We start from the raw sequence: 14,530 nt of genomic DNA, 5'->3' as shown, positions 1-14,530 counted from the left end.
AGGACTTAGAGGAACTCAAGAAAAAGAACACAGGTAGTGAAATAGGTAACATGGAATAAAGTTCATCCTCAGTTTTTCTGACATGATAAAGATCTTACATTCTTAGGGGTCTTATGTGCTTTGACCTGTATTGTCCCCTTTGGTGCACACGGTAATGGCAGAGGAAAGTAAGAATTAACCTGGAAGGTGCACAGCAGACACCTACCAGACTCAGAGGTCACGGCTTTCCACTCAATAGCTGGGTCAGTGAGTAGTCTGGCCTCTGAGCTTCCTAATCAGATCAGTAATTTGGGTTTAAGTTACCAGGTGTCCATCTTACCACTGTAGGCTGCCTCCCTGCCACTAATAGGGATGTTGAGTTTCATGTTATACCTAAACAAAGTTTACTCCATAAAAATAAAGCTTAAGGGAATTCCCTGGCCGTCCAGTGGTTAGGACTCAGCGCTTTCACTGCTGGGACCCCAGTTTGCTCCCTAATCGGGAAACTAAGATGCCACAAGCCTCTCGGTGCAGCCAAAAAATAAATAAATAAATAAGTAAACTTTTAAAAAGTCTGTTCAACCAGCTGTGTGTGCTTTTCTTTACTTTAACACCACAGACATACCTTAGAGATACTGCAGGTTTGGGTCTAGGCCACTGCAATAAAACAAATATCATAATAAAGCAAGTCACACAAATTTTTTGGTTTCACAGTGCATATAAAGGTTATGTTTACACTATAGTCTATTAAGTGTACAATAGCATTATGTCTAAAAAAAATTGTACATACCTTAGTTAAATACTTTATTGCTAAAAAATGCTAACCATCATCTGACATACAAAGTTGCCACAAATCTTCAATTTGTGAAAAAACACAATATCTTTGAAGTGCAATAAAATGTGTTTCTATACAGCATTAGCCCTTTGTCATGCTTATGGCCTTTTATTTAAAAACTATTCATGCACATCCCAGTCAAATTTAATAGACGCTTATGCCTAATGTCACATAGTGCACATATTTTTTTAGCTGAATTACATTCTTCTTCCTGTTCATTATTTCCACCTAGAAGTGTTTGTTCTTGGCTTCCCGTGAGGTCTCAGTGATGTGACATGCTTTCACTCAGAGTGTACATTACCTGAATCCAGGCTTTGACTCTGGGTAACTGCTGCCCCGCAAAGCTTCCAGATTTCCGCAGTTAACTCTACCACCACAAAACTAAATGAAGGATGGCTCAGATCTGTTAATATACAAGGGAACGTTACCTTCCCCAAAAGACACTGACACAAACACAAGGTGATTAAAAGGCATTTCTTTGGTCAGATCGTTTTGGGTGCCCAAGACTCAATGTCAGCTTTTCTTTTCTCTTTCCGTAGATGTAACTCCTTCATTGAAAATCCCTCTGCTCTCAAGAAGCCTCAGGCCAAACTGAAGAAAATGCACAATTTAGGATACAAAAACAGCAGCCCTCCCAAAGAGCCTCAGCCTAAAAGGGTGGAAGAGGTCTACAGGGCTTTGAAAAATGGACTTGAGTAAGAACATCAAACCTAATAATGCACTGAAACCTTTTTCCTTTCTAAAATGCTCGGGAAGGTCACAAAAGCTAGTCTTATGAGATAATTTTAGAATGTCTGTTTCTGTAGTAAGTGTTTTATTATTGCACCATGATTGAGGAAGCCTTAAATGAGTCCCAAAGATATGAACTTGATCGGGTTTCCATATCATAACCAAACATTGAAGGAGACCTGAAATAGTAATATGTTTATATTTAACTCTGTGTAATAATTGTATTTTACTTAAACACTGGTAGACAGGCATATCTGTTTTAGAAGATAACGCTGAAGAAGCGTTCTAAAACCTTCTGGAGTATATTATAGCAATGATTTGTCCAGAATAAAACTTCCCTAGTATGTGGTGAGATGCATACTGTCAGTGTCCTATGGAACTAGATAGAATTCTGTGAGTCCAGATCCAGGACTGACTCCATAGTTCTTGCCATTCCCTCCACATTGGTTTTTCTTTCCTGCTATGCCAGCCTCACAGGCATTCGCCTTTTTGACTATCTGGATAGTATCAGATTCAACTGCTAGATCTTTCAAAATGTGGAGAGTTTAGGAAAATGCAGAGCCTCTTCCCTGCCAGCTCTGTGCTCCACAGAGCAAGGTTCAGGTTCTTAATGCCCCCCCTTTAGAAGGGAAAGGTCAGCATCAGCATCAGATTCCACTTGACAGTCACAGAGTTCACGATCACGTCTCTCTTTTCTTTGCAGTGAGTATCTGGAGGTTCACCAGACAGAGCTGGACAAGTTGACAGCTCAGTTAAAAGATATGAGAAGAAACTCTCGCCTGGTAGGTACCATCTAATCCTTAGGGTGTTCACACAGTGGGTTTTTTGGTTTTTTGTTTGTTTGTTTGTTTTGGCTAACTTCTCTTACTGGATAGACATGGGGACAAGGAAGAAAGTTCAAGAAAAGCAGACCCAAGGGACAAAGTGCCATGTGCTTCCTGATGTTTATTTTAATGCTCAATATGTTCCTGTATTTTCCAAGCACGTTTATGCAGACAAACTTTGTAATCAGGAAAAAATACTTTAAAAAAGCCAACTCCCTATACTCCTCTTCCCAAGTAATATAAAGAAATGAAAAGTTGGGGTTTGCCTACCATATTGTTAGTACAGCATTTGGAACCCAGAACTTTCCTTTATATCCAATTTTTAAAAATTGTAATAGGTCAGTGATACCTGAGAGGAAAAGGAGGCTCAAGAGGTCATTGGTAGAAGAAATCGGAGGCGTCCTTGAGCCAGTTCAACTACACACTGTATTGTTAGAGATGCTTGCAAGTTTCCTTTACTCTAATGAATTGTGAGGACTTGTCTGCTTGAAGAGGTGTTTCTAATGATTTTAAATGATTTTGTTAAGTTCTAAATGATATTATGCCTTAAAGTTTTAAGGCATTAGAAAGCCCAGGAAAAGTCTATGTATACGAGGTACACATATACATAAATAGCTGTTATCTTCCTTTTTTTTAAAAGATGTTATCCTTTTCAAAGGCTTAGAGGTTAAAGCCTTCAGAGAAGTTAAAAGTTTTAGATTCTAATATTAGAAGATAAATTGCTCCCATTTATGTGGAACTCAATGTGGAGTGGCCTTCAGAGCTTTTGAATGTCCCTGGCAGTCCTCAATGGCAACAAATGTTCCTTCTTGGAGAACAATCGTGTATGGATGGAGGAGCTTCCAGCAGGACCTCATGTTCCATAAAAACCCTCCTGATGGGGGATGTGGGCTTAGTGTACTGATTATACTGTGATATTGTGAGCACACAGGAATAAACTTGCTTTAAAAACAATTTGTGAAAAGCTTTCACCACTCTCAAGGGCTCTTCTTAAATGCCAATTTTTATGTGTTTAAACAGGAAGGCAAGTCTTTTTTTTTTCTTTTTTTTTTCTTTTTTTTTTCTTTTTTTTGCGGTACGTGGGCCTATCACTGCTGTGGCCTCTCCTGTTGCAGAGCACAGGCTCTGGACGCGCAGGCTCAGCGGCCATGGCTCACGGGCCCAGCCGCTCCGAGGCATGTGGGATCTTCCCGGACCGGGGCACGAACCCGTGTCTGCGGCATCGGCAGGCAGACTCTCAACCACTGCGCCACCAGGGAAGCCCAAGTCTTTTTTTTAACACATATAATCACTGCTACTTTTTATGTTAAAAACATTTAAAAAAACATTTAAGTGGACGTAAATTTATGTGTCCCTCACTATGTAAGCGAGGAGAGCCCAAAGCAAGTGAACGTCTTAAGGCTCCCAGAAGGCAGAGAGGACTGGGTAGAATTCTGGAGACACAGAGTATAAATAAATATTAGCTCTTAAAAGTATTCTTACTATTATTTAAAATAACCCAGATTTACTCTTTTAAAGCGAATATCAAAAAGTCCAACAGACATTATGGGGCTAATCATTATTTCACTGACAATGCAGAAATGCAGACAAAATCCTTTGATTCTTATCAGTAACGGTTTTAAGGAAGATGTGTTTTAATCCAGATACTCCTTTTTTTTAATTTTAGGGTGTGCTGTATGACCTAGACAAGGTAAGTTATTGTTCTGTGTTGGGGAGTTACTGGGAAATAAAATCCTTCATCCTTGAGGAGAAGTCAGTGATCCTTGCTTAGGTACAGTAAGATCCTAGAGAAATGATGATTTTTCTAATCCTAGAAAAGTTCATGCTTTTATCTAAGGATGATGAAAGGTCATAAGTACTATGATCTACAGACCCAATAATGTGTTTAAGGTCACTTTTGTTAAAAAAAAAGTCACCTGGTTGCAGGGTTTCTCAGTGTTCTGGTTAAGTTTAAGAATTTCCCAAGGGTTTGAAGGTCCTTACCTGTGTTCTCTCTAAATGGGAACTATCATATTTCATCAAATGGAAGACCTCTTTGATTGGAAAACACATCATTATCTTATTTGCCACTAAGAAAAAGAGTGATTACAGCTACACTGTGACACAGTTCTTTCTTTTCACTTAACATATGTATTTTATACTTAGTGACAAAACTCTCTTAGGCCTATTTTAAATGTAGATATATCTTTTAAGTTATATATGATGCTGTTTCTTTCCACACATTTCTGTACATACGAGACCTTTAATACTGAATCATATTCAATGCAATCCCTATCAAACTACCAATGGCATTTTTCACAGAAGTAGAACAAAAATTTTCACAATTTGTATGGAAACACAGAAGACCCCGAATAGCCAAAGCAATCCTGAGAAAGAAAAATGGAGCTGGAGGAATCAGGTTTCTGGACTTCAGGCTATACCACAAAGCTACAGTAATCAAGACAGTATGGTACTGGCACAAAAACAGAAATATAGATCAATGGAACAGGATAGAAAGCCCAGAGATAAACCCATGCACATATGGTCACCTTATCTTTGATCAAGGAGGCAAGAATATACAATGGAGAAAAGACAGCCCCTTCAATAAGTGGTGCTGGGAAAACTGGACAGCTACATGTAAAAGAATGAAATTAGAACAATCCCTGACACCATACACAAAAATAAACTCAAAATGGATTAAAGACCTAAATATAAGGCCAGAGACCATAAAACTCTTAGAGGAAAACATAGGCAGAACACTCTATGACATAAATCACAGCAAGATCCTTTTTGACCCACCTCCTAGAGAAATGGAAATAAAAACAAAAATAAACAAATGGGACCTAATGAAACTTCAAAGCTTTTGCACAGCAAAGGAAACCATAAAAAAGACAAAAAGACAACCCTCAGAATTGGGGGAAATATTTGCAAATGAAGCAACTGACAAAGGATTAATCTCCAAAATTTATAAGCAGCTCATGCAGCTCAATAACAAAAAAACAAACAACCCAATCCAAAAATGGGCCAAAGACCTAGATAGACATTTCTCCAAAGAAGATATATAGATTGCCAACAAACACATGAAAGGATGCTCAACATCACTGATCATTAGAGAAATGCAAATCAAAACTACAATGAGGTATCACCTCACACCAGTCAGAATGGCCATCATCAAAAAATCTACAAACAATAAATGCTGGAGAGGGTATGGAGAAAAGGGAACCTTCTTGCACTGTTGGTGAGAATGTAAACTGATACAGACACTATGGAGAACAGTATGGAGGTTCCTTAAGAAAGTAAAAATAGAACTACCATATGACCCAGCAATCCCACTACTGGGCATATACCCTGAGAAAACCATAATTCAAAAAGAGTCATGTACCACAATGTTCATTGCAGCTCTGTTTACAATAGCCAGGACATGGAAGCAACTGAAGTGTCCATCAACAGATGAATGGATAAAGATTTGGCACATATATACAATGGAATATTACTCAGCCATAAAAAGAAATGAAATTGAGTTATCTGTAGTGAGATGGATGGACCTAGAGTCTGTCATACAGAGTGAAGTAAGTCAGAAAGAGAAAAACAAATACCGTATACTAACACATATATATGGAATCTAAAAAAAAAAAAAAGGTTCTGAAGAACCTCAGGGTAGGACAGGAATAAAGATGCAGATGTAGAGAATGGACTTGAGGACATGGGGAGTGGGAAGGGTAAGCTGGGACAACGTGAGAGAGTGGCATGGACATATATACACTACCAAATGTGAAATAGATAGCTAGTGGGAAGCAGCCGCGTAGCACAGGGAGATCAGCTGGGTGCTTTGTGACCACCTAGAGGGGTGGGATAGGGAGGATGGGAGGGAGACACCAAGAGGAAGGAGATATGGGGATATATGTATATGTATAGCTGATTCACTTTGTTATAAAGCAGAAACTAACACCATTGTAAAGCAATTATACTCCAATAAAAATGTTAAAAAAATACTGAATCATAGTATAATCTGTTTGCAGATATTTTAAAGGGTAATTAAATTTAACGCATGTGATAATATTTATAACTCAAATGGAAGAGATGACACATGACCAACTATGATTATCTTGGGGCGTGCACAGACAGTTGCAGTTGTAAAATGCACCCCATTTCAGAGACATTAAAATGGGGGGGGCGAGTTCATATTTGAGCTGATAAAATGTTATTATGAAGAAACTTAAGTATACTCCAATATGATACTGTCCTGCCAGAAATCCAGTGAATTCCATTTGGTTGGCCCCTCTTAATGTTAAACATAAGGATTCCAATAGCTAACTCAAGTTCGTCTTTCAGAGTATTTCTTCAATATTTTTTTAAAAAATACTTTCTAAGTTGATACTAGAGAATCTTTAAAGTAGCAACAGAGATAGGAGGAAAGTGGAAATAGTTAACATCTTCTGGTACTTTTGAGTATGAGGTAATAAAGATAGCCACACAAGTCTAATCAGTGGAACTGTAAATGGCTGTACTTTTTCAAATTTCTTCTTTTATTCCAGCAAATTAAAACAATTGAAAGATACGTGAGACGCCTGGAGTTTCACATCAGTAAGGTAACTGACGTTCCTCTTGTCTTTGCCTGTTTTTCAGTTCTCAGTCACTGATCAATACACCTTTGGCCTGAGCATAGCCTCTAGTCCATGGAGAATTTCTTATCCAATTGACTCCTAAGCTGATTAGCAATTAAATCCTCCAACAGGCAGTAAAGTTGTAGAAAAAAAATAAGAATGGAGAGCCTGATTACCTAGCACATTGTTTACTCTGCTTCAGTTCAACAGATATTTATTAAGTGTTTCCTGTGCAGTGTGCAGGGTGCCTGATAGAGGATGCAGTCTGGGTTTAGTCTGGTTAGAGATAAGATTAAACCAAACTGACCTACAAAAATCTTCACACTTGCCTAACTCTACATTCAGGTCCCACATACAACTTGGTACCCCCATAACCTTCTTCATGAAGGCCTTTAAAGTATTTAACAACAGCTGTCATGTAGCTCCCTCAATCGTTCTCAAGCTCTTAGTTCCTTCCACTCTTCACATGGCTTGGTTTCCAGATTCCTTTTCATCCTCATTGCCCCCCTCTACGTACACCAGTTTGTCAGGGTCCCTGACATCCAGCCCTGAACCCTACAAGTAGTTGACTGATGGTCCCACCAGCCTAACGTGGAGTGGGACTATCCCCCCCCCACCCTGCTCTGGACACTATCAGGCGGTATCAGTACAACCTAGAAACAATGTCCCTTTGAGGGCAGCTGGATCACACCATTGGCAGTTCCTGTGCTTATCTGCACCCATCATCCTGTGTTCCAAGTGGAGAGACTGGAGGTTTTAGCAGTTCTCTCTACTAGTGGTCAGAAGCCCCAGGTTTTAGTCCCATCTCTGCCACGTACTCACTGCGCTATAACATCTGTGTGGACCTTGGCTTTCCACTCCATGCAGTGAGGCTGGAGGTGCACACAGTCAATCTAGAGGATCCTAAGAATCCTTTCCAGTTGAAAATTCTATGATGATCTAAACATGTATATGCTACTGCCGTTGTACATTCCCATTCCCACTTTGAAAGATATTTATTACCTTGGCAAATCTGAAATTGTTCCTATTTCTGTTCAACTCAGTAAATAAAACAGGGACTTCCCTGGTTGGTCCAGTGGGTAAGACTCCTCACTCCCAGTGCAGGGGCTCCTGGTTTGATCCCTGGTCGGGGAACTAGATCCTGCATGCAGGCTGCAACTAAGAGTTCGCCTGCCACACCTAAGAGTCTGCATACCACAACTAAGATCCGATGCAGCCTAAATAAATAAATAAATAAATAAACAAACAATGACATCCATTAGAAGATATTTATGTGGCGGGCAAGCTTTGAAATTACTCTGTTTACTTGGAAAAATACCAAGAAAACAATTAGTATTAGGTAAGAGTATTTATCCATCTTGTATCCATCATTGTAAGATATAACAATCCTAGTGGTTATTGAAGGTTGGTAGTCCTCTATCTGCAGCATCTTGTGGATGGATCCCTAACAAATCCTAACAAATGATATTTAATTGATTAATCAGTTTATTTTGATGAGAGCTACAGCTGACTTATAGGTAAGACAAATTCTTGCCTACAGATGGGCCAGTTTCTGCTTATGTGAGTACATAGTTCCTTTATTCTAAAGGTTAACTCCATTTGGCTAGGGTAGATTGATATTTAAATGAAAACAAGGGTAAACTTTTCTTTAAATGCAAAGTAGTAAACTAAGTTGTTAGGGCTATACCAGTGGTCCAGTTAGCAGTTTCCTTGTTGAGAGGATTACAGTCTTTGGACTACAGTGGGGGAAGGGCTGAAGGGACAGTCCCCCGGGAGGCCATATGGGTGAAACAGCCTGGCCTGCATCGGAAGAGGTATCAGCTCTTGTGTTTCTAAGTGTCTAGGGGACCTGCCGCATCAGAACAATCTGCACTGTTTACTTAAAATTTCAGACTCCTCACGCATCCCTAACCTACTGAATCAGCATCTCAAAGTGGAGCCTGGGCATCTTCATTTTAACAAGCTCACCAAGTGAGTCTTAGCTTAGTCTTAATGTATGGAAACCACCCTCTATGCTAGTCACCCAACCAAAGGATCTTATCAGCAGATATGCCACAACCCCTTGGGTCTTATACCTCCCTCTTATTCAGAGACAAACCCACCAACCCCAAAGAGGAAAGACTGTTCCTTCCAGAGTTTTGACGATTCCTCTCAGTGAAGTGGAGTGAATTGTAGAAGAGCAACAAAGAATCCTTTTAACCAAGAGAATCATTTTCAGTCTCTCAACTAACATTCATATGCTAAGCTAAGTATCATTGACATCTGTATAGAGAAAGCAACTATGGAAAATTGTACTATTAACAGGTAATAGTAATGCTTTTTAGTGATCAGCCAGAAGTTTGCCTTCAGAACAAAAGGGGAATGTTAAACCCTGACGTCCATCATATTCACCTCTACCTTCTTCTGGTTCTACAACTGTAGCCTCCTTTTTGAGGGAACAAAGTTTGTACTGAAATGAAAAATTCAAGCAGTCCTAGGTAGATAACTGCCTCCCAGAAAACATAATGTCTGGTGATATCCTTCTTAATCTACCTGATAATTCCTGTAGTTAACTGTGGTTGGTGTGTTGATAATTGAAGATAGGACGAGAGACTATAGAGATAAGTATCGTCAGATATAGCTGTATGTTTTCTCAGCCTAGGCACTGTCGATACTTGGGGATATTTCTTTGTTGTAGGGGGCTGTCCTCTGTGTTACAGGATGTTTAGCAGCATCCGTGGCCTCTACCAACTAGATGCTAGTAACACCTCCCAGCTGTGACACTGAAAAATGTCTCCAGATGTTGCCAAATGTCCCCTGAATATCAAAATCACCTTGGATTGATTGAGAATCACTGCCTTAGATGTATTAAGTGACTGTCAGGCTTATATAATGAATATGATCAATAGCCATTTGCAATGGGTATATTATTATTTAAAAGCCTAAATATAGAGGTGTTGCAGAGAAATGTTCATTTCCATTCCTCCCGTTTACTTTTTTAAATTGTGGTATAAATTACATGCCCAAAATGTCACAGTTATTATGTTCAGTCTGTTAAGTTTTAACAGTCATGCTTCACCCTGATTTTAAGAATAACTTACCTTTGTTTTCTCTCTTTTGTTGGGCCACAACTTTACAAAAATCATTTTAGATAAATAGCCTTGAGTTCTTTTTTTTTTTTTTAAATCTAAATCTGGATGCGTGAATATCACCTTGTGACACTCTCTTAAAATAAAGTGATAATAGCCCAGTATAATGCAACGTCTTCACATTGGTTTGAAACTGCATACACTCTTCCAGTGTTCGTTCCTTATATAAACGACTCCTGTCTTCATTATCTAAACCTTGTCTCGCGCAGTCCACCAACGTTAAGTTCAATTTCATTTTGTGTCATTTGAAAAGAGAGCTCAGAGTAAAATCCAGTTTGAAATAGAAAATGGATCATGTGGCTAAAACAAAAATGATGGATCTGTCTAAAAGGATGACATTTCTACAAGATTCTCCTTTTGAGGTCAGAAACATAAAGTACCTTAAGCACTTAACAACGGCCAATGTCACTTCCTTCAAGTGTGACAAATATTTATGTCCCTTGTGTTTCTGTTTTGATTCCGGCAGGTAGATGAACTCTATGAAGCTTATTGTATCCAAAGACGCCTCCAAGATGGCGCTAGCAAAATGAAGCAAGCCTTCGCTGCGTCCCCTGCCAGCAGAGCTGCCCGGGAGAGCCTGTCGGAGATCCACCGGAGCTACAAAGAGTACACAGAGGTATGCGCCAACCTGCTCGGCTGCTGAACCCCACCTGGCCCAATCTGAATTGTCGATACCTGCTAAGAACCAGGGGAATGGCACCCTCAACCTCATTCTGCTCTTTAGAGAGAGACGTTTTACTATTTGCCTGTCTTGCGTTTCCTTGAGGCCATCGGTGGAGCGGTTTAAAATGGCTCTCGGGTGGTTTTGTTGGTTGTATTTTTTGTGTGTGTGTGGGGTACGCGGGCCTCTCACCGTTGTGGCCTCTCCCGTTGCGGAGCACAGGCTCCGGACGCGCAGGCTCAGCGGCCATGGCTCACAGGCCCAGCCGCTCCGCGACATGTGGGATCCTCCCGGACCGGGGCACGAACCCGTGTCCCCTGCATTGGCAGGCGGACTCTCAACCACTGCGCCACCAGGGGAGCCCTGTTGGTTGTATTTTTGTCCAGAGCATGTGACTTTCTGTTGTGAGCGTCACCTGTCAGGCACTCACCTCCTATAGTGCCTGGTAATAGGTTTGTTCATGGACGTGTAAATCCACAAGATTTTAGACACTGTGAAGCCATTCACTGACCAAATCTTATACTTCTTTATGTGTATAGTCTCTGCACAAATAGACTACGAATGCATGTTAAAAATTTCAGCAAATGAGTAAGTCACAAATGCCCTGGTATTGGTCATTGAAATGCACTTCCAAATTCTCTAGCGTACAATCTAGTCTAGCTTTATCCCTGCAAATTGAACAGACCTTGTGGTTAAGATGGCTGCCCTGGATATTGGGTTCACCCACCTCCTGCCTACGATTATTTTATTGTAAGAAATTTCCCTTCTATCTTAAAGGAGGCGAGATAAAGAACCATGAACAGAAGCATGCTTTCCTGCTTTCTGACTGTCTCTGGGGCCCAAACATATGACACAGGGAGGTCTTCACTCATCCAGGGGTCACCCGAAACCAGTGCCTTTGATGAAATGACTGAATTATTAAAGCAGCACTTCTCACTCTCCCATGTGTCTTTGTTCAAAGATCCAATTTCATGAATGAAGTCATCGGCCTGATGAGGGTCTGCTGGACAATTCCCAGAGCTGAGCATCCGGTCTCAGCCCTGGGACGGGAGGGATGTCTTGGATGACTTGCCACAGCATTGCTTCCTGTGTAACCCTCCAGCCCTGCGTCTTGTCTGAACCAAATTTGTCTTTTTTCATGATCTAAAACAGGGCTTCTTTCTCTCCATTTGGAAGAATGCTTTTTGAATGCATAAAATGAAACCCATAGGAATTCAAAGGAAATAAATTATATTGAAATACAGTTATTTCGGGCTTCCCTGGTGGCGCAGTGGTTGGGAGTCCGCCTGCCGATGCAAGGGACACGGGTTCGTGCCCCGGTCTGGGAGGATCCCACGTGCCGTGGAACGGCTGGGCCTGCACGTCCAGAGCCTGTGCTCCGCGACAGGAGGGGACGCGGCGGTGAGAGGCCCGCGTACCGCAAAAAAAAAAAAAAAGAAAGAAAGAAATACAGTTATTTCAATATTGTCAGTACAGTGATCAAGATATTTTTAAAATCAAATGTGTGATACAGTACAAGGCTGCTGCTTTATTAACTCATCAAACTACAAGATTTAGCAGTGGCTCCAATAACTATTGCAATTTGAAAGTAATGAAAAATAGAAATGATTTCTCAAGGTACCTGCAACAATTGATGCGACATGAACATAGATGTGACTTTTATCAGGTCTAAGTCACAGGTACTAGTCATACGGCTGCGGCGTGTTTTCTACGTTCATGATGTATGGACATATTAGATATCAGTTAGAGGTTAGTGGAAATAGCGATGTGACTTTCTTTTTTCCCCATCCAAGCTGATGGAGCACAGGTTAAGAATCTCTGGCTTCGAAGCAGCCCTAGTTCACGAGACCTCATTTCCACACATCTGTGAAATCAAGAGAGCAGTTGCCAATGAAGGAGGCCGTTCAGAGAACACACGTAGGAGGACTGAGTGGCAGCCGGTGCCTGTCCCAGAACTTTTGTCGGTTGTTTCAGAAATACCCTCTGGTGGTCAAGCGCCAAGACATGGCATCATATTTCCTCACAAATTCAAAGATGTAGAGTGTAATTTCAGCAAGAGGAGAAAGAAGTCCAAGACTTCTGCAGCTTCCTACCTCACCTGACATCAAGTGGATTCGTATCTTCACATAACCACAAAAACCAGCATTTTATCACAAAGAGGATTTAGGAATAGACGGTTCTGGGTGCCTTTGCAAGGGCAGCAGTGTGCGTCCGTGGCTGCCTGGGTGAGACAGAAAGCAATTCTGACCACGGATGTCCTCAGCTGTTAAACTAGCTGCTCCCCAGGTTTTTCAGAGACACTGGTCGCAGTCCTGACGTGCATGATAACATCGTTGATATATTTCTAGAAACAGTAATGCATTCCTTCCCAGAGACACCCAGTGCTCTGAGGAAGAAAATTGGTTTACAAAACTGAGACTTTGTTTTTGAAACTTTCCAGCTGCACAGAACTCAACCTCAGGAGTTTTCCCCAGCTTTGCTAAGCTGCTTGAGGTACCAACATTTAAGAGTCAGCACCTCTAGCTTGCAAATCAATTCGGAATTCCTTTGCAAACAAAATCCAAATGGAAGTAGCCCCTGTCTGTGCTCACTGAGCTGCCCAGGCCATGCGTCCGAGCCCCTAGCTGGGATGGAGGAAGCAGCTTGCAGATGCTGCCCTGGGGGGCAGGGGGCAGGGATGTGTGTGCGTGTGTGTGTGTGCGCGCGCGCGCGCGTGCGGGGGGATGGGACGGGGACTTCTGCTTAGAACACCAGAGGAGGCATCGAACGCTTAAACTGGCCACAGTTTAAGGGCCACATGCTGCAGAAGGGCCACAGCACTTTTCCTCTTGATTTCTGACTGCAATTGCTCTGTTTAGGTCTTCAGACACTGAGGACGTAGGGTGCGAGTGGTTAGATACCTAACCACAGGCATAGATGGTGTGGCTCCTCTGCCTTTACTGTTCCCCAACATTAGAGTGAGGAGAGGACTCTTGTCAAACCCAAGAATCATTTAGAGGGCCTCAGGGCATGGCAGCAGGAACTCTGCCTCATTCACTTTGAGTACAGCTGAGCTCCTGAGCTCTTTTTTTTTTTTTTTTTGCGGTACGCGGGCCTCTCACTGTTGTGGCCTCTCCCGTGGCGGAGCACAGGCTCTGGACGCGCAAGCTCAGCGGCCATGGCTCACGGGCCCAGCCGCTCCGCGGCATGTGGGATCCTCCCGGACCAGGGCACGAACCCGTGTCCCCTGCATCGGCAGGCGGATTCTCAACCACTGCACCACCAGGGAAGCCCTCCTGAGCTCTTTTTGCCCCAAATTCTTATTAAGAAAAATTTCAGCCCTTCAGAAAAGTCAAGCCTAGTATATTGAACATCATATACCTTTATTTAGACTTCCATTTGGTAATGTTTTGCCATATTTGCTTTTCTTCTCTTGCATATGTTCAATTTTTTCCCCTTTTTTACTCAGTCATTTGATAGTAAATGGTAGATAACATGCCATTTCACCCCATAAATATTTTAGCACAGATCCTTTAATGATAACCTATGTAACATGTGTATCCCTTGCATAACCACACACCATTATCACATCTAAGAAAGTTACCAGTCCTCCTGTAGAATTATCTAATATCCTGTGCATTTTCAGATTTCCCTTATTTGACCCAATGATATCTTTTATAACTGTTTTAGTTTATTTACTTTCAAATCAGGATGGAATCAAAGTTAACACATTGCATTTGGTTGTTATGTCACTTTAATCTCTTTTATCTAAAATTTTTTTCCCCATAATTCTACTGCCTTTTTATAGAATC

The 14,530-nt window shown here is 41.3% G+C and overlaps 1 protein-coding gene across 9 annotated transcripts in view; it reads left to right on the top strand.

The window, feature by feature from the left end:
- Positions 1–14,530, top strand: part of RIPOR2 (RHO family interacting cell polarization regulator 2) — a 227,245-nt gene that overhangs the window by 172,866 nt on the left and 39,849 nt on the right. For all 9 annotated transcript variants that reach the window (XM_079932730.1, XM_079932726.1, XM_079932723.1 and 6 more), the window contains 5 exons: positions 1,354–1,509; positions 2,247–2,325; positions 4,034–4,057; positions 6,882–6,935; positions 10,545–10,694. In XM_079932730.1, the coding sequence (XP_079788856.1) occupies positions 1,354–1,509; positions 2,247–2,325; positions 4,034–4,057; positions 6,882–6,935; positions 10,545–10,694 (463 nt within the window). The remainder of the gene's footprint in view (positions 1–1,353; positions 1,510–2,246; positions 2,326–4,033; positions 4,058–6,881; positions 6,936–10,544; positions 10,695–14,530) is intronic.

This window comes from Stenella coeruleoalba (assembly GCF_951394435.1).
Source record: "Stenella coeruleoalba genome assembly, chromosome: 10".
NCBI lineage: Eukaryota > Metazoa > Chordata > Mammalia > Artiodactyla > Delphinidae > Stenella > Stenella coeruleoalba.
The sequence above is the reverse complement of the archived record's forward strand: the minus strand, read 5'-3'. Positions and strand labels throughout refer to the sequence as shown.